Source organism: Besnoitia besnoiti, chromosome VII, assembly GCF_002563875.1.
Source record: "Besnoitia besnoiti strain Bb-Ger1 chromosome VII, whole genome shotgun sequence".
Classification (NCBI taxonomy): Eukaryota; Apicomplexa; class Conoidasida; order Eucoccidiorida; family Sarcocystidae; genus Besnoitia; species Besnoitia besnoiti.
Window position 1 is genome coordinate 2706572 of NC_042362.1, and position 21129 is coordinate 2727700.

General features: G+C 58.3%; 3 protein-coding genes and 1 non-coding gene across 4 annotated transcripts; 3 read left to right on the forward strand and 1 right to left on the reverse strand.

Moving 5' to 3' along the window:
* Positions 1-743: 743 nt before the first annotated feature.
* BESB_079900 (DEAD/DEAH box helicase domain-containing protein) lies at positions 744-10229 on the forward strand (the record flags this gene model as incomplete). The annotated part of the gene is made up of 17 exons (XM_029366352.1): positions 744-1934; positions 2298-2369; positions 2846-2911; positions 3726-3957; positions 4143-4458; positions 4742-4963; positions 5639-5946; positions 6203-6270; positions 6546-6697; positions 7134-7182; positions 7349-7504; positions 7902-8005; positions 8344-8424; positions 8734-8803; positions 9168-9345; positions 9607-9700; positions 10217-10229. 17 exons carry the CDS (start codon positions 744-746, stop codon positions 10227-10229), a joined length of 3372 nt encoding a protein of 1123 aa, XP_029217783.1.
* A 1230-nt stretch (positions 10230-11459) lies between these two features.
* BESB_079910 (uncharacterized protein) lies at positions 11460-12056 on the reverse strand (the record flags this gene model as incomplete). The annotated part of the gene is made up of 1 exon (XM_029366353.1): positions 11460-12056. One exon carries the CDS (start codon positions 12054-12056, stop codon positions 11460-11462), a length of 597 nt encoding a protein of 198 aa, XP_029217784.1.
* Positions 12057-13481: 1425 nt separating this feature from the next.
* BESB_079920 (uncharacterized protein) lies at positions 13482-20167 on the forward strand (the record flags this gene model as incomplete). Its single annotated transcript, XM_029366354.1, has 7 exons — positions 13482-13718; positions 14066-14597; positions 15685-16426; positions 16751-16961; positions 17358-17693; positions 18457-19171; positions 19557-20167. The coding sequence occupies 7 exons, from the start codon at positions 13482-13484 to the stop codon at positions 20165-20167; spliced, it is 3384 nt and encodes a 1127-aa protein (XP_029217785.1).
* On the forward strand, positions 18079-18148 carry BESB_081040. The gene has a single exon. It is a non-coding gene; the product is annotated as a tRNA-Met (tRNA).
* Positions 20168-21129: the final 962 nt, after the last annotated feature.

Sequence of the window (21129 nt, forward strand, 5' to 3'; positions counted from 1 at the left end):
GTAGCAGAGAGGCACGCTTCGCCCCATACCAAGTCCCTGTGTCCTTTCTCTGCTTCTTCGCTGCCTCGTCCGTCTCTGCGTTGCCTTTCGTTTCGTCGCTTTCCCTTTTTGTTTTCTGGGCTTCCTCCTCCCTGTTCGCCGTTTTACGCGACTGCGCTCTCTTTCTCTTCGTCTCCTCTGTCTCGAGTTGCCCTGCAGAGGCCGACTAGCGGACCTCTCTCTCTGCAAAGCAGATCAAATCGAGTGCATGTGCCTCTGCGAGTGGGAAGGACCACCAGTGGAACGCCGGGCGATGGCGCGCGCTGAGAAGAAGGCGACCCTCGCTGGAATCTGCGAACTCTGTCCATTTCCCGATGAAGGAGAAGGATTCGCGACGCATCGAGAGGCGTAGAGGCTCGCAAAAAATGTTCGAGGCAGGCTCAGGAGGCTCCTGGCCGTGCGAGCGGCGGGACGAGATCTACGCCAGTCATAAACAAGAGATATACACAGAACCCTCCCATATTCGTCTTCCTCTCTGTCCACCTTTCTCCTCGTTTTTTTCTGATTTTTGCGTTCACTCGCGACGCTGCCGGGCGTCCGCTGCAGGTTTGCCGCCCCTGTCTCGTTCTGCATGCGCTCAGCCCTCTGCTTCCAGCCAGGCCCCGGTGCTCGATCTCTTCCGCTCCCTCTCTCCGCCCTCTTCTACTGATTCTCCGTCTCGCCTGCTCGAAAAGTGTTTCAGCGCGTCCTGTGAGAGGCGCAAGATGGATGCGCGTACGCAGTCTCGCGCTCTTCCGTGTGGAGTCTTTCCGCTCGCTCTCCTCTTGCTCTGTGCTTCTTCCTTCTTCGTCTGTTCCTCCGCTCTTTCCGCCTCGCTCAGGTGCAAGGGGCTCCACAGCCTGCACGTCTCGCCTGCGTGTGGAGCCTCCTCTTCGCCCTTTTGGTTTGACGTCGCTTCCGGGGCTGCTTTCTCTCCCGCGGAGGGCGCGTGTTGTCCGTCTTCCTCTTCTTACTTTTCTCTTGCTGCGTCCCTTTCGCCTTTCGCGTCTTTCCTTCCTTTGGCGTGCCAAGGAGCGCTCGGGCTTCGGCGGTCGAGCGCCTGTGGCCCTTTCGCCTTCCTCTCTTGGCCTGCGTTGTCTGCGAGCTCGCCCGTCCTGCTGAATCCGTCTTTCCGCTGGTCAGCCGCGCGCGGGGTGTCTGCAGCTTCGCTTCGCCCGCTTTGCGCTCTCCCCTCACTCTCGCTCCACGCGCGTTCGCGTTCCCTTGCTGCGCGGCCTCTCCGCGCATCGGCCGTTCCTCCGTGCTCAGTCTGCGCAGCGCCTGGCGCAGGGCTGCCGCTTCACTTCGCGGCGCCCGCGGACTCGCCGGTTGCGTCGTTGCCCGCGAGCCGCACTGCGGGACGCGCCAGGCGACTTGTGGGGGGGGTACGCGCGCGTCTGCTGGCTGAGGCCTGCGGAGGCGAGGCGCGAGCGGGCAGCGACCGGGAAGAAGGACGCGAGGAAGAGCGCGCGACAGCCGCGCGCGGAGCCGCGTTGCAGGGGGGACTGGCTGCCACAGACGCGGACAGCCAAGAGGCGGCGCGGCTCCACGCGCGCACGCCCGACGAGGCTCTTCCCTCGTCGCGCGAGGAGGAAGACGGAGACTACTGGACGGGCGCAGACGCCGAGGCGGAGGAGCTGAGTGCGCGTGCGGCTCGCAGGCACGTGGCCAAGCCAGAGCGTGGCGCAGTCGACGGCGAGGGAAGACAGGGCGCAAGAAGGCGGCGCTCAGACGGCGAGCAGGACGCTGCGTCTGCAGACGAGCCGACCGCCAGCGCAGGATCTGCGACCCAGAGTGAAAGAGGGAAACCTGAGAAGACAGGCGCCGCGGCGGAGGCGAGCCCGGCGACGCCTGCCGAAGACGAGGAACGAATGACGCTGCTCTTCCCAGAGGAAGAAGACGCGCGCCGACAGTCTGTAAGGAGCAACTCAGGTGCCGCACTAGGACCCCGTGCGCGTGATGTCGCGTCTTGTAAGCTCCTTTCCTGTCGCGCTTTCGCTCTCGTGTGCTGCCGGCTTTCTGCCCGTGTCCGTCTGGGTTTCCGTGGTCGCGTGGGCGCACTCTCCTGCTCGCTGTTTGTGGCTCGCCCCGCGTTGCTCTTTTCGCTGTCCCTGCAGCGTTGCGCCGCAAGCTGCACGAATAGCATGACATTCACTTTGGTAGTCGCCTCCTTGATGTTAGTCTGTACGGAATACTGGTGCTTCTGAAGTCGTTTTCCCAAGAACTGACGCGATCTCCTATTTTCTAGTACCATCTCGCTGCGCGTCTCGTCTTCGCAGGCCGAGGCTGCTGCCGCGGCGCGCCACGGGGCTCCGGCAGCGACCGGGCGGTGCTTCGCCTCCATGCACCCCGTAAGCAACTGCGAAACCAAAGTGGAGAGGCGCAGAGACGCAACGCTCCCGGCGACGCGCTCGGGGACCTCCAGACGGTCATGTGCCTGCGCGCCACTCCGCTGCTTCACCTGGCTCGTTTGGATCTTAAGCCTCGACGGAGCAAAGACAAACGGGTGTCGCGTCTCGCGCTTTGCCTCAGGGCGCGGAGGTTTCGGCTGCCACTGCCAAGCGACGACAGAGTCACTCGAAGCGCTGTGTGGGCGCTATCGCCACCCCGAGGGACACAGGCGTTCCGCAGTCAGGGGTAGTCGCGTGTCGCGGGAGGTAGAAGGATGCGCCTTGGCCGGCGTTTGCCTGGCAACTCGCATCCTCTTTTCAGAGTTCCTCGCGTCGCCGTTCGTGGGCGTTCGGGCCTCGCTTTGGGGCGCGAACCCGTGCGTGGGTGTCGCGCAAGTCGCGCTGTGCTCTTTGCGTGTGTTCCTGTCTCTCTTCAGCGAATTTCGCGAGAGACGGTTGAGCAGCTTGAGGCGCGAGGCATCACCACCATGACGCCTGTTCAGGTTCGTCGCGAGGGCGAGAGAAGGAAAGTCGCGGCAACGAAAAGGAGACAGAGGGCCTTTCCGTAGACCGGTTCCCTCACGGTCTTCGCTCCCATGGCCTTCCAGCGCTGACACTTCAAACTCTACCCACTTTGTTTAGCATGTGCATGCAGATGTAGTGTTAAAGTTTTCAATGCAACTCTGCCAGCGCCGAGCGGAGACGCTTCTCCTCAAGGGGGGGCTTGCCTCGCGGCAGCCCGTTTGTTTGCCTTCGCAGTCACACGCGCACATACACACAGAACATCTCCGTATTCCTGTATGTATGTATATATGTATGTATGGGTATATGTATATATTGATACATATGCATGTGTGTTTGTGTGTCTGTATGTATATATGTATGTATGGGTGTCTGTATGTATGTATGAGTATATGTATATATAGATACATATGCATGTGTGTTTGTGTGTCTGTATGTATATATGTATGTATGGGTGTCTGTATGTATGTATGGGTATATGTATATATAGATACATATGCATGTGTGTTTGTGTGTCTGTATGTATATATGTATGTATGTGTGTCTGTCTGTCTGTCTGTCTGTCTGTCTGTCTGTCTGTCTGTCTGTCTGTATGTATGTATGTATGTATGTATGTATGTATGTATGTATGTATGTATGTTGTATATGTCTATGTATGTCTGTATGTCTCTCCGTATGTTTGCTTGTATATGTGTAGAAGATCAAATGGATGCGCCTCGGGTCTTTCGGTCGAGTGCTGCGCGCGCGAGCGTGTCAATGTTTTCGAACTGTTTTTCTCCTTTTTTCACTGCTCAGAGTGAGAGCTATGAGAGCCTTTTCGACGGCCGCGACATGATCGCGCGCAGCGAAACAGGGAGCGGAAAGACGATTGGCTTCGCGCTGCCTCTGATGGAGCGTGAACAGCGCGAAATGGAGAAGGATTTTTCTGCAAAGGCAGACGCCGAGGACTCCGACAAGGAAGCGCGACGCCATCGGAAAGACAGGGGCTTCTACGAGCAACCCCGAATCCTCATTCTCGAACCGACACGTAGGGAGGCAACGGCACGAATAGCTTCGATTTCACTTTGCATGCATGCACAGATATACGTAGATGTATGCATGCGCGTGCAGGAACTGTTGCGTACACAGGGTTCGCGAGGGCCTCTACATGCACATTGACGACGTCTGTGTGCATCGGCATGTATGGATATGGCGACGTGATGTATGTTTCAGGAGAGCTCGCACGGCAAGTCGCTGAGGAGGTCGTTCGCTTGGGCGGGCCCCTCAGCCTCACCTCGTTTTGTCTCTACGGAGGCGTGCCGGTCGAGTCGCAGCTGCGGCAGCTGCGGAGGGAGAAGAAAAAAGCGATAGCGCTTGCTTTTGCGGCCGCTAGCGACGGCGACGAGCTTTTCGAAAGAGCCGAGAAACGAAACGCGCGCGACGGCAAAGACGACAGAGGCCGCCTCGATGTCCTCGTCGCCACCCCAGGCCGGCTGCTTGACCTGATGGGGCTGAAGGCGGACCGCGAGATCTCACAGGACGACATTGAGTGAGCCAGCAGGACGCGCGACTCGCACAACGCAGAAAGCGAAAAAAGCCTATGCATCGGCCGCTTAGTTTTTTTTCGCCGGCAACTTCACGTATGTGTACATCACTTCTACATGTGTATACATATATATGTGGAATTTCATTGTGCGCGTATATCTTTCACACACCTGTTTTTGTGACTTTGGCATGCACGAGTGCGTGGTACGGATCCTCTGGAGAGGCCACGCTACGCCTTTACTACGCGCCAGTTCCGGTGTTTGCCGGGCCCCTTTTTATTGCCGCAGTCTCTCCTCGGTGCGGCACGTGGTGCTGGATGAGGCCGACGAGATGCTGAAGCTCGGCTTCGCGGAGGACGTCGAAAAAATTTTGAAAAAAGTGAAGGAAAACCCGTTCCCAGTTCAGACGATTCTCTTTTCCGCCACAACGCCTGCTTGGGTGCAGGACGTCGCGGGCACTCACCTGAAGAGGCCGAAGCGCATCGACGTCTTCGCAGAGAGAAAACTCAGGTGAGAGATCCTCCAAGCGGCGAGCGATCGGCTGCAAAGCCCGTTGGGCACGGTCGTGGAGGCGCTTTCTCAAGCTCCATCCTGACTCGAGCGCGAACGCCGAGCGCTAGCTGCGTCTGCTCACGGAGTTTGGTTTTTCGAATCGAACGCTACGCAGCACTCGAAGCCGAGCCGGCTTGGAAGAGCCCTTCGCAGCTTCACGCAGGTTTTCGTTGTGACGGCGCGGCTGCGTGCGAGTGCCTTGCTCCTTCGTCTGGTTCATCCTTTACGATTTTAGCTGCTCGTACTCTCTGGATAACGGTCACTGTCGTAGCGCCTGGACGGCCTGCCGTCTCAGAGACTTCGGGCTCTCCCAGTCCTCCTGGCTTCACTTGCCCACAGCACCGCGCACTGCAGCTCCGTTCACTCCCGAGTCACTGTCTTCCGGCTACGTGTCTTAGCCAAGGCCTTCTTTTCTCGCTTTTCCTCTTGTCCTGTGTCCATTCGCGCCGCCGCTTCCTCCACTCCTCGCGTGGAGCGCGCCGCGTGCTTCACCTGCCGAGCGTCTCCCGCAGGGCTTCCTGAACCCAAACCCGTGCGTCAGCCTCCTCGGTGTTTCCGCGTTTTTGCCTAGCCGCCAAGCCTGAGGCCTCTCTTGCGCGAGAGGTCGACCCGTGTTTTCTCATGCCTTCGCAGGACAGCCTCCACAGTGTCGCATCTAGCGGTGCGGCTGCCTGCCTCTTCGGCGCCTGCGCGCGGTCGGTTCGCAGCCTCAGCGACGCGCAGAGGCAACAGCTCGACGGTGTTGGCTGCGGCGCCGCTGCTGCAGGATCTCATTCTGGCTGAGTCTGAGAGCGGCAAGCAGGCGATTATCTTCGTCCCCACCAAGGCAGACGCGGACGCGCTCGCGAACGCGGCGGACTTTGAGAAAATCGGCGCCGGCGTGCTGCACGGAGACATCGGGCAGGAGACCCGACAGGCCGTCATGGACGGCTTCAGAAGAGGTGGGAAATAAAGAATGCACGAAAGGCGAGCAAGCGGAAGATCCGACTCGCCGACACACAGGCGCGTGAACTTTCTGTCGCAGCCTCCCCTTGCGTTCAACCCCCCCTACAGAATCACATGTGCACAGTTTGCAGTGGCGCTTGCGAGAAGTGCAACGGCTCAGTCAGGTGAATACTTGAAGCCGCTGAGGCGGCGCCCGCCACACTGCGATCCGTGTGAGTGTACTTCGCTGCGTGTACACTCGGTTCTCCGCAGGCCGCTACAAAGTTCTCGTCGCCACCGACGTGGCTGCTCGAGGCATTGACATCGACAGCGTCGATCTGGTTAGATTCCACGCAGAAGTGCGACTCGCTGTCGCTCCCCGCTTCATGTGACGCGTCGCGGCTGCGTCCTTGTCTTCTGCTTTTCCGTCGAACGTAATGAGGCGCCGACAGATGAGCCTGACGCTCGCAGCTGCACCTGCGCGGCCTTCGTCCCTCCGCATCGGTTCTCCGCCGTCTCTTTCTGCAGTTTCGCTGCTTCACGGAGCTGCACCGCACCGCAGACCCTAAACCCTCGGCCCTCAAAGCCTAAACCCTGTGTTGTCGCGGTGTGTCAGGTGCTTCACTGCGGCGTTCCGGGCGACGCAGACACGTACATCCACCGCAGCGGGCGCACAGGCCGAGCAGGTCGCACAGGAAAGTCTCTTGTCCTCGTCTCGCCGGAGGAAATACATGACTTGGAAAAACTCGAGCGAGCCTGCGGATTCAAGTGAGTGGAAACGAGAAAAGACAGTCTTGCGTTCGAGGCGAATGCGTCCGTACCTTCTTTCGCCTTTCAGCGGCGCGGATACCCGTATCTGTATCTAACGATCTGTCTGATACATACGCATAGATTTCTCTACGCACTGTACGGGGGTCTGCATAGTCGGATGCGGTCGCTTAAACGCGGCAAACATGAAGGGCAGTGAGGAGCTGAGTCATTACACGCGAGCGGCTAGCGGCATTTCAAGTGGGAGGGACTAGCGCAGACCTTGAAAAGGATGTTACTGACTAGACTGAATCCGGAAATGTGTGTGTAAACGCTCTGTGCCCATATGTATATATATATGCCCGGCCGTGTGAGTGCGCAAGTTGGTGCATTGCTCCAGTTCCGACGAAGCTCAGAATTCGTTTCACGTTCTCGGTTTTGCTTTTTCACATTTCAGGTTTTCCTTCATTTCGCTCCCTTCCCCGAAAGCCATCCTCAAGTCCGGAGTACGTCTAGAGCGCAAGACAAAGGAAAACGCAGCTAGGCGTAGTTTTTGTTTCGCTTGCTGTCGCAACTCCAGAGGCACCGCGTCTGTGCGTGCTAGGGTTTAGGGTCGGATACGCTTCTCTTGTCGGGCGCTCAGAGCCCCGCTTTGTCTCGATTCTTCTGCAGGCTGCGAGCGCGAGCCGCCTGCTGGACTCCGTGTCGCCAGCAGTTCTCCCTTTCTTTCGACCGGCGGCTCAAGATCTCCTTCGCCGCGGGGACCTCCACGGCGTCTCTCCAGTCGACGTCCTCTCGAGGGCGCTAGCCGTTGCGGCAAATATGAAGGTAAGAGCTGATAGATGTACAACGCGCGGTAGCCTACGTGTCCCCATCTTTGGAGATCTAAACCAGTAGTACAACTGGTAGTATATGCTCCCCAGAAAAAGCTGCTAAATAGTCCTGCCTCAGAAATGCTCACTTCAAGTACGATGCTACCGATCACTCGCTCCTCCAGTAGAGTCTGGGAGCGCAGACATCGAACGCGCTTCCTCCCTCTGGCTTCCAGGGTTTAGGGTTCGCCCGTGTCGCGCGGTGTCGCGCGGGCACCAATGGAGGCGGTGGGGAGCCGCGCGAGAGCGAGGGCGTGTCGTTTTGGTCCCGCGTGCGTGTGCCGCACGTCCTCTCTAGCTATGAAGGCTTTGTGTGCCTCGCGTCTCTCCCGTGAAACCTGCTGTGTCCGCAGACGCTGCCGCAGCGGTCGCTGCTCACCGGGATGGCTGGGCAAGCGACGGTGCGCTTCGCCAACCGACAGCGCGTCTGGAAATCCACGAGCGACATCTACTATTGGTGCGGTGAAAAAGCGAAAAAACCCTCTTGCAGCGGTTTGCGCATGCACGGCCTCGCCATGTTTCATGCATCAACGCAGGCATATATAAATACTTCCGTAGCCATGTATTCATATACATGTATGTATGTGCGCAGCATGTACCTAGATATGCGTCTATATGTATGTGTGTATATATATTTATATGCAAGCATGTATGTAATCATGCATGTATATATATAGGTGTATAAACGCTTGTGCGCAGTCGCGCGACGAGCGGCAGGGCGCGCATAGCTGCGAGCACGCGCGGCGCTTGAGAGAAGAGTTCTCGCTTTTTTTTGATGCGCCTCTTTGCGTACAGGATTCGTGTCATCGCGGAGGACTTGCGCGTGGAGCTTCCTCCCACGCTCGGTGACATTCGGCGAAGTGCAACTGAGCGCCGGTAAGGAAAAAAAGGAACGCGAGTTCACCGCGTCTGTACGCACCCGACTGGAGCAGGCCTCGAGGGATAGCTCAAAAAACGCTGAAGGGGCCTCAGAACCCCGTCTGTTTTTGCGTCTGAGTGGTATCTTCCGCGCCGTCGATGAGATGAGGAACGAACACATGCAGGCTGTGGAGACAGCACTTGACAGCGCCGAAGTCCTCCATGCAGGCAGGCGCCCGTCGTCGCCAGACGGGGCCGGCCTCGGCGTCGTTCTATGCAGTTTTGATGGCTTTTGCCTGAGGCGCAGCTTGTTCTGCGGTGCCTCAGAGTCGCCTACTTCGACCTTCCGCTGGAGACAAGCGACGCGTTCCTGAAGACCTTCCGAGACCGCGCACGCGTGAGTCAGACAAGCAAATGGTCCAGCGAAGGGCCGCGGGGTTTCGGTGGGCCGTCAAACCACGCGGGCGTCGTGACTTCCGCGTAAATACACATACATGTTTATGTCTACAGATATGGAATATATATACACTTATCTGTCTATCTCTCTCTATATTGTTCTATGTAACTGCGCACCGCTTTAGGTACGTGTGTGCGACCGCAACCGTCAGGAACAGGCGGGAGGTCATCCTCGAGGCGGCGTGAGTATGCCGACATGCTTAAAATACTGCGCTGCATGACTATACAATATATATGAAGGTGTGCACTCCACGCGTAACGGCTATTGCCTCATGTTATTGTGGATATGTGCGATTTGTTTCCAGGCTGAGCATTCGGCAGAAGTCGAGATCGCGAAGGCCGAGAAGCTGCTTGGGCCTCTCGTCAAAGAGAACGACGAGGAGCAAAGTTTGTCGCATTTTTATTCGGGCAGTCGAGGCGGGCCGCTCGGCGGGAGACTTCGGCGAGGAGGCCACGACGACTTTTATCGCGGTTCAAACCGAGGTGCGAGGCTTTTCTTGCTCTTTCTCCTCCGTCTGTGTCCTCCCACGCGGCCGTCACCTCGCTCAAGAGACGGTTTCTCTGTTTTCTGGCCTTTTTACTTTCGATGTTTGACCTCTGCCTTCCCATTTATCCGGTGTCTGCATTGCACGCACGCATTGTTGCCTGCGTCTTTCTTTCGCTCGTTTTCAGCTTCGTGTCTCTTCGCTTTTCTGTTTTCTTTGAAACATTCTTTCGCTGCGGATTCCTCTGTCGCTCTCGCAGGCCTCGGGAGTTCGCGAGACCGGCACGAGTCTGTGCGGGAGGGTCGCATCAGGCGCCGAGGCTTCGGCAGCGACAGTTTAGGGCGCTATGGAGGGTAAGCCGGCCGGAAGCGCCACTGAAGTTCAGTTTTCAGAGTTCGAAAGCAGCGTACTGGAAACTCTAGAGTACACGCGTAGGAAGTGAGGAATGCGGCGGTCAACAGAAGCTGCACTCTAGCTCGCAGAAACAAAAAAGAAACCTCTAGGGTTTCTGTGGTCGCCCACATGCCACCAGCTACTCGCGGCTCTAACCGCACACTGGCCCCACTGCCATGCAGCTGAAGCGTCTCGTGGTTTTTCTTTTTCCTCCTCTTTCGCAGGGAGCGGAGAGGACGAAGCAGAGGGGGCGGGCGCACGGACGCCTGGCCACAAGGAGGCAGAAATGAAGAGCGAAACCGCGACAATTCCGGCTTCTGGGATGTATAGCGAGTGTATCGACACTCGAGACCCGCGGCCTTGAGTGGTGCGCTTCTACGCCGCTCCTATTCCTCGCTCTTGCTAAGCAGAGAGGGAAATGCTAAGACATGAATCTGTGCGTTGTGTCTTTTTCGGATGTCTTGTCAAATATCCAGACCTGCTTGCTGATTGCGCGCTCCCAGCAGCAACGTAATTTTGTTGGCTTTGCTTTTCTCTGTTTGAACAGTTTTGGCTGAACGTGTAATGCCACGATCTCTTCGTTTTCGTCTCACCGTATTCCGCTTTCCTGCAGCAATCGCTTATCGCGCACTCGCGTCGCCTCTTGCCGATTTGGGATTGACATGTCTTTTTGTCAAGGCTGTCCAACTGGCAGATAGAAATACGTAACCCCAGTGTGCGTGGCGCCTTTCACGCACGGCAACCAGCCTGTAACCCGTGGTGATGCGCCACCTTGAGCAAACGGAAAAAAGACGAGTGTCTCACAGTGTGAAGGGCGTGCATGCAGGTACTGTTTGCAGTGTACGTACAACCTCTCTGGGTGTATGTACACTGCAGTTAGTGCGGTGCACTGTACCTGTCTGAAAGCACTTTTTGAAAGGTTTTGACAGTCAGAGCTGAGCAGGTGACTACGAAGACGCACTTCTGACTTTGAAAAAGAAATTCGGATTCTCACACCAATTCGGCGCCAATTTTATACAAAAAATTCACAATGAAACAAAAACGCAGTGGACGGACCAGCTACCCCTTCAGCGGAGAGCCAGGGTTCCTCTGGCTCTATAGCGTTCCCTATCTGACTCTAGAAATGCCCACCCATCCGCCTTCATTCTTCTCTCTCATCCATTCGAACACCTTGTCGCGTGTGCGGCTTCCCTTTCGGCACGGAGCTTCGAAAGATAAAAATTGAAAACCGGGGGACTGCAAATACGTTTGAGCTCTTCGCTACCCGAGAGAGCTTGCTGTTCGCCCCCCAGAAGGCGGTCATTTCCTTCTGATTCTTGGCTCTATTCTTCGTGCCGCAGTTTCGCTTACTCAAATGACTTCTACTCTCTCGCGTTACCCGCTCATCTCTACACGGTGGCCTCGATGTCTCTCTACGTGATCGCTGCCGCATCTTCTTTCGGGCACTCGCCTCTCCCCCGTTTCTCGGCTCGCGAACGTGATCTCCTGAGTTCAAGCATTTCTGCCCTCTGTCCTCTTTTCTTCTCTCATCTCCCCCGCTGAAACGCGAAGCACAGGAAACGATTCACGGCTCACGAACACCGACCTGCTTCCCTCTCATGGCCTCAGGCACGCCAAACGCTCCAGCCGCTGCGAGAGGCGCCGCGTCGGGTTCCCAGCCGCAGTCGTTTGTCGGTGGCCATGAGAATCCCTCGCAGGCCAGCTCCCGGGTTTCTTCCTTCATCCAACGATGATCGGGTTGATGGGTGTGTCGTTGTTGTCCTCAGTCGCAGAGAAAGTGCCGCTTTCTTGATCCCAGTGGCCGCGTTCACGTTTGTGGTCTTCGAAGTGCTGTTCGTTTCGTGGGACGAAGCCGCAGACGCGGCAGCGCTGTCGGCGCTTCGTCGAGCTCTTGGGAAAGATGACTGCAGTCTCAATGAGGTACACGAAGGGCACGGCCTTGGGGTCGTCGTGGGGAACGGATTGGTACGCGACGTTCTGGCCACAGTCTGCGCATGCATGCAGATACTGTGTCTCGAGGCCCTTCAACCGCTTTACCTTCACAGGCTCTTTCACCGGCTTCGTCCGGAGCTTGACGAGGTTCTTGTCTGGGCAGAAAACCGGCGCGTTGTCGGTCCGACGCCGCGGCGCGCCCTCGACGTCTGCGTCGGTGATGAGGACGTGAGCCGTGCACCGCTTACAGTGGAAAACGCGGAACTTCTCGTCCAGCAGACACTTGTTCGCGTTCGTGTACACGCGGTGGGCGTAGCGCTTCCTGTTGATGCGCAGGTCGCGCTCCATCTCCGTCTCGAAACCGCCCTCGGGATTGATCGGCATCTTGACGACGCGCGAAACGAAAAAAGCAAAAATGTTACAGGGGAAACGCGGAGCTCTCTCCTCTCGGCCGCTCTAGCTGGACAGCGCCCGCGGGAAAAATCAGTCCAGCGCCTTCTGGATCGACACCACTGCAAGAAGGAACAGAGAAGACGACGCGTATCGACACAGCTGGCGATGGAGCTGTGACACCAAGAGCAGGAGGGACGGGCCGTTCAAACCGAACCAGCGCAATTGAAGCAACGCATGGACTATAAACAAGACCACATCTGGAGCTAAACGACGAAGGGAGGGAAGAAACCGGAACAACTGAAGGGGAGGGGGACCAGAACGGCAAGCAGACGAGCGAAGCGTTACACTGCTGATTCGCAACGGGGATCCGAAGGAAAACAGTGGCGCCAGGCGAGAAAGGAAACAGACGGCAGACAATAAAAAACAAGATAGAAGAAGACTATCTGTGCTACAGAGATGAAAACTAAACGCGGACGAAAACAACGAGTAGAATGGGAGAATATGACAATCTGTTGCAATCGGATAGCGAACGCGCCGCCCATACAGCAGCACAGGAAGGCAGAGGGCACCAGCGGGAAGGAGAGGAAATGTTGTACTCGAGGGTAGCTGCAAAGAGAAAAACCGCGTTTTAAGAAAAAATCAACTGGCAAGAGTTTCGAGCTTGTCGCGCTCGGCCGATCCCAAACAAGACAAGAAAGCGACGCGCGCAAAGTTTCCGCAGGCATGCGTTTCAAACTTTTCTCAGGCGAGCGTGCCGATAATGCTGGGATATCCGCAGCTTTGTTGGACAGGTAGTGCCAGAAGGGACTCGAAAATCACTTGAACAATCTCCTCTCCTTGGAAAGGAAAACCAGGGGGAAAACCAGCTAGCGCGATTTCCCCGTTGATTCTTCGCTCGCTCCCCAGACAGAGTTGCCTAGAAGCGGGTGCGAGACAGCAGTCTCCAGTGCTTGCCGCGAGGTTTCTCGTGCTGGTTGGAGCTTGCCGTTTGCAAGCGAGAGAAGGCAGACGCGTAAAAAGAGAAAAGCTTGGCATTTTCATCAATTAATTTGCGACCCCAAAAGCAGATCTAGCATTTTTCTGCTGCGTATATACACCACAAGGCAACCCGCCGTAGCATCTGTTGCCGACTGCAGATTGAGTCTCGCTATTACACGCGGCTGCCCGGCGGCATCGTCTTTTCGTCAAGGGCATTTTCCTCCTCATTCCGGATTGTAAAGAAAGGCGGAACCTTTTTTGTGCGTTCTGTAAGCCTGCGGAAGCGGCTCCTGAAGCATGACCCGCTGACTTGAGAGACAGAGGGCGAACGGAAGACCGGCGGTGCAAAATACCCAACTATGTCTGGACCTTCCTTTCTGCACACCGCGAATCTCAATTTTTGTTGCTGGAAGAGCCCCTGAATCTTTGGAGGGGAATATGCTCGTGGGCGCATTTCTGTGTCCAGACTTTCCCCGCAGCCGCCGGTCTTTGCTGAATCGCTACGAGGCCTTCGGCATCGCACTCCTTCGCAATGAAGAGCGCCGTTGCCAGACGAAGCGTCATCTCCCGCCCTATTCGTCTGCGCACGGAGACAGCGGGCACGGACAGCGGCTGCTTGGGGGAGGTCTGAAGAGACACAGCCGTCGCAGTGGGCTTCGCCCTCTCGCGACGCATGTGCGCGTGGGTCTGTACGCATCTGTATTTACACATGCGATGGTAGAGATGCGGCGCACATTCGTCGGCTGTAACTGCATCTGCGCTTCAACACCTGGGTCCGGTGGAAACTCGCCTGTGGCTGAGATCGCGGTCTTCGCCTGGGCAGGCTCCACAGAAAAGAAGCTTCACCGCGTCGCCTCCGCGTCATCTTCTTCTCGCGTGCCTTCCCCAGCATGCGATCGTCTTCCGCTTCTTCGCCCTCTCTGCGGAGAGGGGTTCTTTTCTTCCGCGGGCTGATCCCTGGCCGCGTGTCCCCTGTCATTTCCTTATCTCTGCTTCTTCGTTCGTTTTCTTCTCTCGCTCAGTCTCGCGCTGAAACTTCATCGTCCTCTTCTCTGCGCGCCTCCTCGTCCTCCCCAGATCTCTCGTCGTCTGCTTCAGGCACCTCTTTTCAACCTCGCGCAGTGTCCTCTCTGGGGTTTCTGGAGGCTCCCCGCTTCGGCTCTCGCACGGGCGCCGCGGGCGGCACGCTTCGCTTCGTTCACAATTCGCTCGCTGAGCGCTGGTGCGTCGTCGCCAAGCCGGCTGGTTGGTCTCTGGAGCCTCAGAGTGTGCGGCCGTCGGTTCGGACGGTTCTACAGCCTCTGCTCGACGCCGCCATCGTCTCGCGGGCCTGCGGGCTCCAGACGGGCCTCTGCAGCTCCGAGGCGGAGGCAGGCCACGGCGCTGGCGCCGGCGCTGCCGAGCTCCTCATGAGCAAGGAGATGCGAGGAGCTGTGGAAGGCGAGGTCGAGGAGCAAGAAGAGAGCAAGGCCATCTTCTTTCCCTTGCAGCTGGATGCGGACGCCCAGGGGCTGGTCTTTGTCGCCACAGACGAAGCCATGAACCGGCAGCTAAGTACGTGCGCGGCGTCTTCTCGACTCGCATCGAGTCGCGTACCGGTGCCAGGTCTATTTGAGTAGCGGATGGGCGGAGCGGTAGCAACAGACTAGTTCTCCTCATGTTCGTTTGTTGCCTCTGCTAGGAGTCGAGGTTCACAAGCTCAACAATCCAGGAGCGGTGTGCCGCCCAGATCCCCTCACACATATATAGGGATGAATGTGCATATGTAGAATATATTTATAAGATACGTATATGTAACCACATACTCAATATATATATATATATATATATATATATATATCCTCCCTTTCTCTATATATAGCACATGTATGTATACATATGTATATACATATAGGTATATAGCATATATATATGTATATACAGGTAGATATAGATAGATAGATAGCACAATATAGCACACAAAAGCAATAATCTTTCTGTGGCTGAAAACTCAAGCGTGGCGAGAGGGCGAGAGGGAAGTTATGCTCCACGTCGGAGGTTCCGTAAGGCCATTGAGGAAGAAGTCGAGTGCATTTCCAGGTGTCGCATTTTCGCGGAGGAGACTAGCTGGAAGTTGAGAAAGGCTTCTCAGCCTCGCGGGCAGGGCCATCTTAGCTTAGGCGCAGAGCATCGGTCTTGTAAACCGAAGGTTGTGAGTTCGGTTCCCATAGGTGCCTGGGAAACCGGGGACTCAGAGATTTTTTCAAAGGAGATAGGAGCACCCCGAGGGCATGATTTCAGTTCTCGCTGCGCCCAGAATCTCGCGGAGACCAGACAGGCAACTGGACGGCTCGCGTGATTCACTCGAGTCGACTCGTGCCTCAGGCCGCCTTCCAACTTTATGCACGTGGTTCGAGATATCCACGCGACACCCCGGAGAGGGGACTTTCTCAGCTTGTCCAAGGCACGCGAGACTGCCTCTGCAGGCGTTTGATTTTGTCTTTTTCTACGTGTTTTATGTCGCGCACGAATGTGTAGTGAGACGAGACGGGCGGCGCGTCTCTCGTGCGATCGCCTCGGGGCGTTCCGCAGTGCGGAAACCGACAGAAGGCGCACGGCTGTGTGCTGTGCCGATGAGTGCGATGCGTCTTTCCTTGCGCAGAAAGCATGCTGCAAGACGGCAGCATTCGTCGCGAGTTTCGAGTTCTAGCTGACCTCTCCAGTGTCGCTCCGCCGTCTTCTCCGCAGTCTTCTCCACTGTCTTCTCGCGCCACACTCTCTTTGTCTTCCGTGGGTCTGCCTTCGCCTCGCTTAGCGGCTCCTGCGTCCTCCGCGCTCTCTCTGGACAGCCTGCCGGATTTCGCAGATCCCTCTTCCTCGTGGAGCGCTGCCGTGTCGGCGCCGCAGTCCTCGCGCGCCTCGGCTTGCGCAGCGGCGGTCGGGGATCTTCCCTCATCTTGGTCTTCGCCTTACGCCGAGGCATGTGGCGGAGGCCGGAAGCTGCGCGGCACCCGACGAGGCCGTGCGCCGAGCGGCGACCTCTCGCCAATCAGACCCACCAGCTGGACGGCTGCCTTGCCGCTGTTCGCCGTCCCCCTGCGCTGGCGCGCATCGCCTGTGGAGCGGCTGTTGGCGGCACGGGCGGTGCGCGAGGGAGCTGAGCGCGTGCAGAGAGAAGACGCAGGCGCGGACGTCGCAGCGGAGGGGAGGCGGAGGGCCTCTACCCCGCTGAGGACACCGCTGTTTCCTGCCTCGACGGAAGTCCGAGGCTGTCTGCGGCTGTGGGATCCTCGCACCGGCGAGTTGTTTACACAGGGGAGCTTGAAGTCGCACATCTCCGCCCGCCACGCCAAGCTGCGGCTGCGGCCGGTCCCTGAGAAAATCCGCCTTGAAACGTCGCAAGAGTAAGTGGGGAAGTGTCAACGACCTCAGGCGAGTGGCCTGCGCGGCCGAGCAAACGGGGGGTGTTGCGCGCCCGCTCAGGCGGATCGGCACTGCGTCGCTGGCCTGATGGAAGACGCAGCTGCCGCCCCCCCCCCCCCCCCCCCCCCCCGAGGGAGGCGGCGAGGGCTCCCACGGCGGTGCTGGGTCGTGAGCGGCATTTCACGTCGTGCGGAGTACCTTTATTTCGATCTTGTCGCCCTTCGCGGCGCAGTTTAGTTCTTTTCATTTACCGTTGCCGCGCTGCCAAATTCTGGTTTCCGGGGTGTCCGTCTGCGCGTGTGCAGGCGCCTTCTTCACGCGGTTCAGAAGGCCGGCAGCAGGCGCCGAGACGAGAAGCTTCTGCAGCGAGGCGAGGCCAGTGCCCCGTTTTCTCTCGTCGCGTCTCCCGCTCTCGCGGGCAAGGACTCACGCTTCGTCTCCCTGAAGCGACGCGAGCTCCTGCAGCTGCTGGACGGCTCCTTCGTCCTCCACAGTCTCTCCTCGGTCATTTCGCAGGTACGCGAAGAAAAACTTTTTTTTCAGAAGTTGGAGGGGCCGCCATAGCGGCTGAGGACTCTTCCGAGGACTGCAGCCGGAGGCGCAGAGACGGGCCCCGCTCGGCTGCCTTCCGAAGCAAACAGCGAGAAACTACGGGTATCACCTCGCGGAGCCGCGCCAGGGTGCGCAGCTCTCGATGAAGCACCCGAATTGCGTCTTGTCCTGGAGGGGGAGATGTTGTTGTTGCGCATTCGCCCCGCACACCGGGCTGAAACTCGCCATGGAAGGCGCCGAAAAGCGGCCGTTTTTGCTCGTCGAGAGCCGCTCACGGCCGGTTTCCCCTGTGTGTGCCTCTGGCAAGCCTTCATCCGCCTGCGCGTCGCTGCATGCGTCGGGCGTGTGCGTTGCCGTCAGAACGCTTTATCTCACTCGTCGGGTCTTTCCGCTTCTGCCTCCTCCCTCCTCTCGGAGCACGGCAAGCAGCTATTCCCTGGGGACGCGGCGGGCGCCGCCTCGCGGGTGTCGCGCAGTCCCGAACTCCTTCTTCTGCCGTCGCTTCGCCCCTCGTATCTCGCGCCTGGTGCGCCCGCGTCGTTCCTCGCGTTGCCGCGCCTCTCTAGCAGCTGGGCGGCTCGCACAACCTTCACCCTTCTCTCTCTCCATCGTGCGCGGCTGCTTGACGGCTCAGTGCGGCTTGTCGGGCTCTACCGCGTGTCCACGCAGGAGCCTCCGCGGTCGCACCAAATCCGAGTAGGCACCCAGGGCTGCTGCCTTTCATGCTCTGAGACCTCACACGCTTGTCGCAGGCGCTGAGACAGCGCCCGGGGCGGCCGCAGGACTTTCGACGCGTACCTGGGGTTTGTGAGTGATTCTCCTCTCCCCCCGTCTCGCACATGGATAGAGCCAGGGCACTGTTCAATGCGGCGTCGATATATATGCGTTTCCATAGGTCCAGGTATTCGTTTCTGCGCGGGTGGGGAGTGTGTGTGTGCGTGCGTGCGAGTGCTGGGTTATTTGTGTATGCGCTGCTACCTGGTTCTGAGGCACACCTAGATGCACATAAGGCCCATTTTTGTAAGCACCCTTGCGCGTTCGCTCAAACCTTTTTCCGCGGGATAGCACGCTCGGCGCGCCAGGGCGGTTCGCGCAGTCTGTAGCGCGTGGGTCTCATAGTCCCGTCGCGAGTTCGGTCCTTGCAGTGCCTAGGTCTGCCGTTGTTTCCGGCGGCTTTCGCCAGGGGCTTCCGACACCCGACTTCGCGCTGAAAAGACGCGGTCTTCGTCTCCCGGTGCAACTGGGCAGCCGGCAAGAGACCCCACAAGTCGCTCCTGACCTCGTCGCAGCTCTGCATCTCTTGGAAACTGTGTGTCGAGACCGACGGCAGAAAAACACGTGCGTCGGGTTGCAGTCAGTGACCCCGTTGAAGGGGCTTGATGGAGGTGTGCGTTCGCTGCCTTCATATCGTTGCAGAAAGTGAGGACTTGTTTTTTCTCTCTTGGTGCGGCTCCTCCAGGTCCACTTCAGCGAAGCGGGGTGCCCCCTCGCCAACGACACGCTGTACCATCCTTCGTTCTCGGGCGATTTTAAGCGGAAAGTGCTCATCTCCTCTTGTTTAACGAAGCCCGACGAGGAATCTGCGAAGCCACAAAGCGGCTCTGAGACTGAGCGAAGCCTGTGTTTCCCAGAAGATCCCTTCGGCCTGGATCACTGCGACGAAGTTGACTCCCGCGAGGCCTTCGGTGCCTCTCCTGCGTCGCCCGCATCGCCTTACAGTCCGGAGGCGGCCTCTGCTTCAGGCGTTGCGTGCGGAGAGCACACCAGATTGGGGCGAGAGGGAGAGGCGAAAGCGCCCGGCACCTATCGAGCGGTCGATGGAGCCACTTCGCCCTCGGTCGCGGGGACGCCCTCCGGCGACGGCTCGGAGGCTCCTCCAGCCTCTGCGGCTCGAGACGCCGGGTCGGGAGGCTTTTCCGTGAGGACGAACCTACCAGGCGAAGACGGGCCTGAAGGAGACGCTGGGCGGGAGACGGCGGGGCGCGGAAGAAAGAAAGCTCGTCTGCAGGAAAAGACGCCTCCCTCGGACTCGCTGCCTCCCCTGCAGAGCGCAGACGGCCTTCTCGCCTTCGATCCTCAGGAGCCCGCCGTGCCCTGCTTCTCGCTCTCGTTCGCGGCGTCGCAGACGCTCCTCAAGGCCCCCAGCCACACCGCAGGCCCCGCAGACAGAGACGGTGAGCGGCGGTGGGGCGGGCGGGGGGAGGGGGGGGAAGTGAAGGAGGGTCGAGGCGGCTTCAGAATCTGCAGGTAGTATGTAGGGGAGAGGGTCGCGGACGTAGAGAGGGTTGCGAAGACACGGCAGTTCGTTTCACGGTACAAGGAGAGGCAGGCAGCGACAGCGTTATCGAGAGGTAGGGGTGTGCCGCGACAGCTAGTTCATATTCACTGTTGATGTGTGTCAGATCCCTTGTCAGTCCTGCCTACTGGGCATCGGACTAAACGCGTTCGCTAGGGTGGAAGCCGGCAAGCGTCTGCGTTGTCTGCCCACTCGTCGCCAGCGTCTCGGTCCCAGGATAGTCTCTTCTTTCTGTCCGTCACTCTCTGTGGACTCTTTTTCAGGCGTTGAGCCACCCCTGGGCGACGGCGCCCCTTCGTCAGCGAATCCGAGACAAGGTGCCGCAGCCGCGAGCAGCCCCTTTTTCGCCCATTCGGAGGTTCTCCCTAACCACGGGGAGAGAGGAGGGCGGGCGTGTGCTCAAGTCTCCTCTCCGCATACAGCGTCGTCGGTCGGAGTCGCGGCGCCTCACGAGACGCGGTGCCACGCTGCCCTGCCTCGCAGCTCGTCGGGCGGCGCTCCAGCGCCAGTGATTTCGTCGCGGGCGCTTGCAGGGGACGAGGCTGGGCGCAGCTGCTTCGCGGCCGCAGAGACACGCCCCCCCCCGCAGCTCTGCCGCCTCGCGGAGCCCGGGCTCTGTGCGTCGTTGGGCCTGCAGCTGTTTAGACTCACGATGCGAGATCCGCTGAAGCCGCGCGAGAAGGCAACGGAGGAACTTGTTTTCGAGCTCGACGTGCCGCCGGAGTGGGGCGGCATCCGCGACAGCTCGCAGAAAGAAGACCTGGAGCTGTGGGAGAAAGAGGGACAAGCGTTCACTGCGCAGGCTGCAGACGCGCGCAGCGAATCCGGAGTCTCGGCATTCCCAACGCACACGGCGAAAGCAAGGCATGCGTAAAGGAGATCGAGGGGAAGAATGCAGCGTGCGAACCAGGCCGAAGTCGACAACGTGAGAAGTCCGAGATAAGCGACGCGCAGAAAGTAGGTCGCCAGGGGAGCGAAAGTGAAAGCGATGACAGCGATGAGGCAGGGGGCGAGCGACGAAGCGAGTCCGCGTGGAGGCGCAGAAGCCGCAACAAAAAAGGATGGAGATGCAGCGAGTGGGACGCGGCCGAAGAACAGCAGAGGTCCACACAGGGAAGGAAAAAGAGCAAGGAGAGGGAGGAAGCGGCAGGCCAGCTTCCGGGGAAATGCGAGTCAAGCGTACATGACCAGAGACGTCGGTCTCCATCTCGGGGAGGCGAGATGGAAGCAAGTCTCTTCCGTTTCTTGTTTGCAACCTCACAGTGGTACATTTGGAGGCATTCTGTCGATACTTCTTCTGTCGCACGTGTGCAGTCTTCTGCACACAGTACTAAGGCGCGCTTCGCGCTCAACGCAGAGGCGTGTGCTTTGTCAACGTACGGCGTGCAGAGGGAAGGAATACGCGTGAGCAGTTTCTCAGTGCTGAAACTTGAGTAGTGGAGAGCAAATCTGTGATCGTTGACAAAACGCTGCCGAAGCGGTGAAGCACTTGTGGATCTCATGGCAGAATAGCGAGGCAGCTAAACTCATACTGTGGCAGTCTACTCCACGACAGCTGCGAGATTCCTGTTCTATGCATGGATAAATAGATGGAGATATAGGTAGATGTACTCATAAATAGGTAAATAGAGACACATAGTGCTAGTATGCAGTCCCGAGGGCGACTCCGGTGACGCGCGAGGAAGCTTCCTCCTCTCTGAGCTGCGAGGATTTCCTACGTACAAGTGAGACTGCGTGACTCTGAAATTGCGGGTGACCATGGGCAGTTTAGGGGAATTCCCACTTCCCTTGGAGAACTCCCTCGTCGCTCCGTGTGTCACGACTGACTCAAAAATC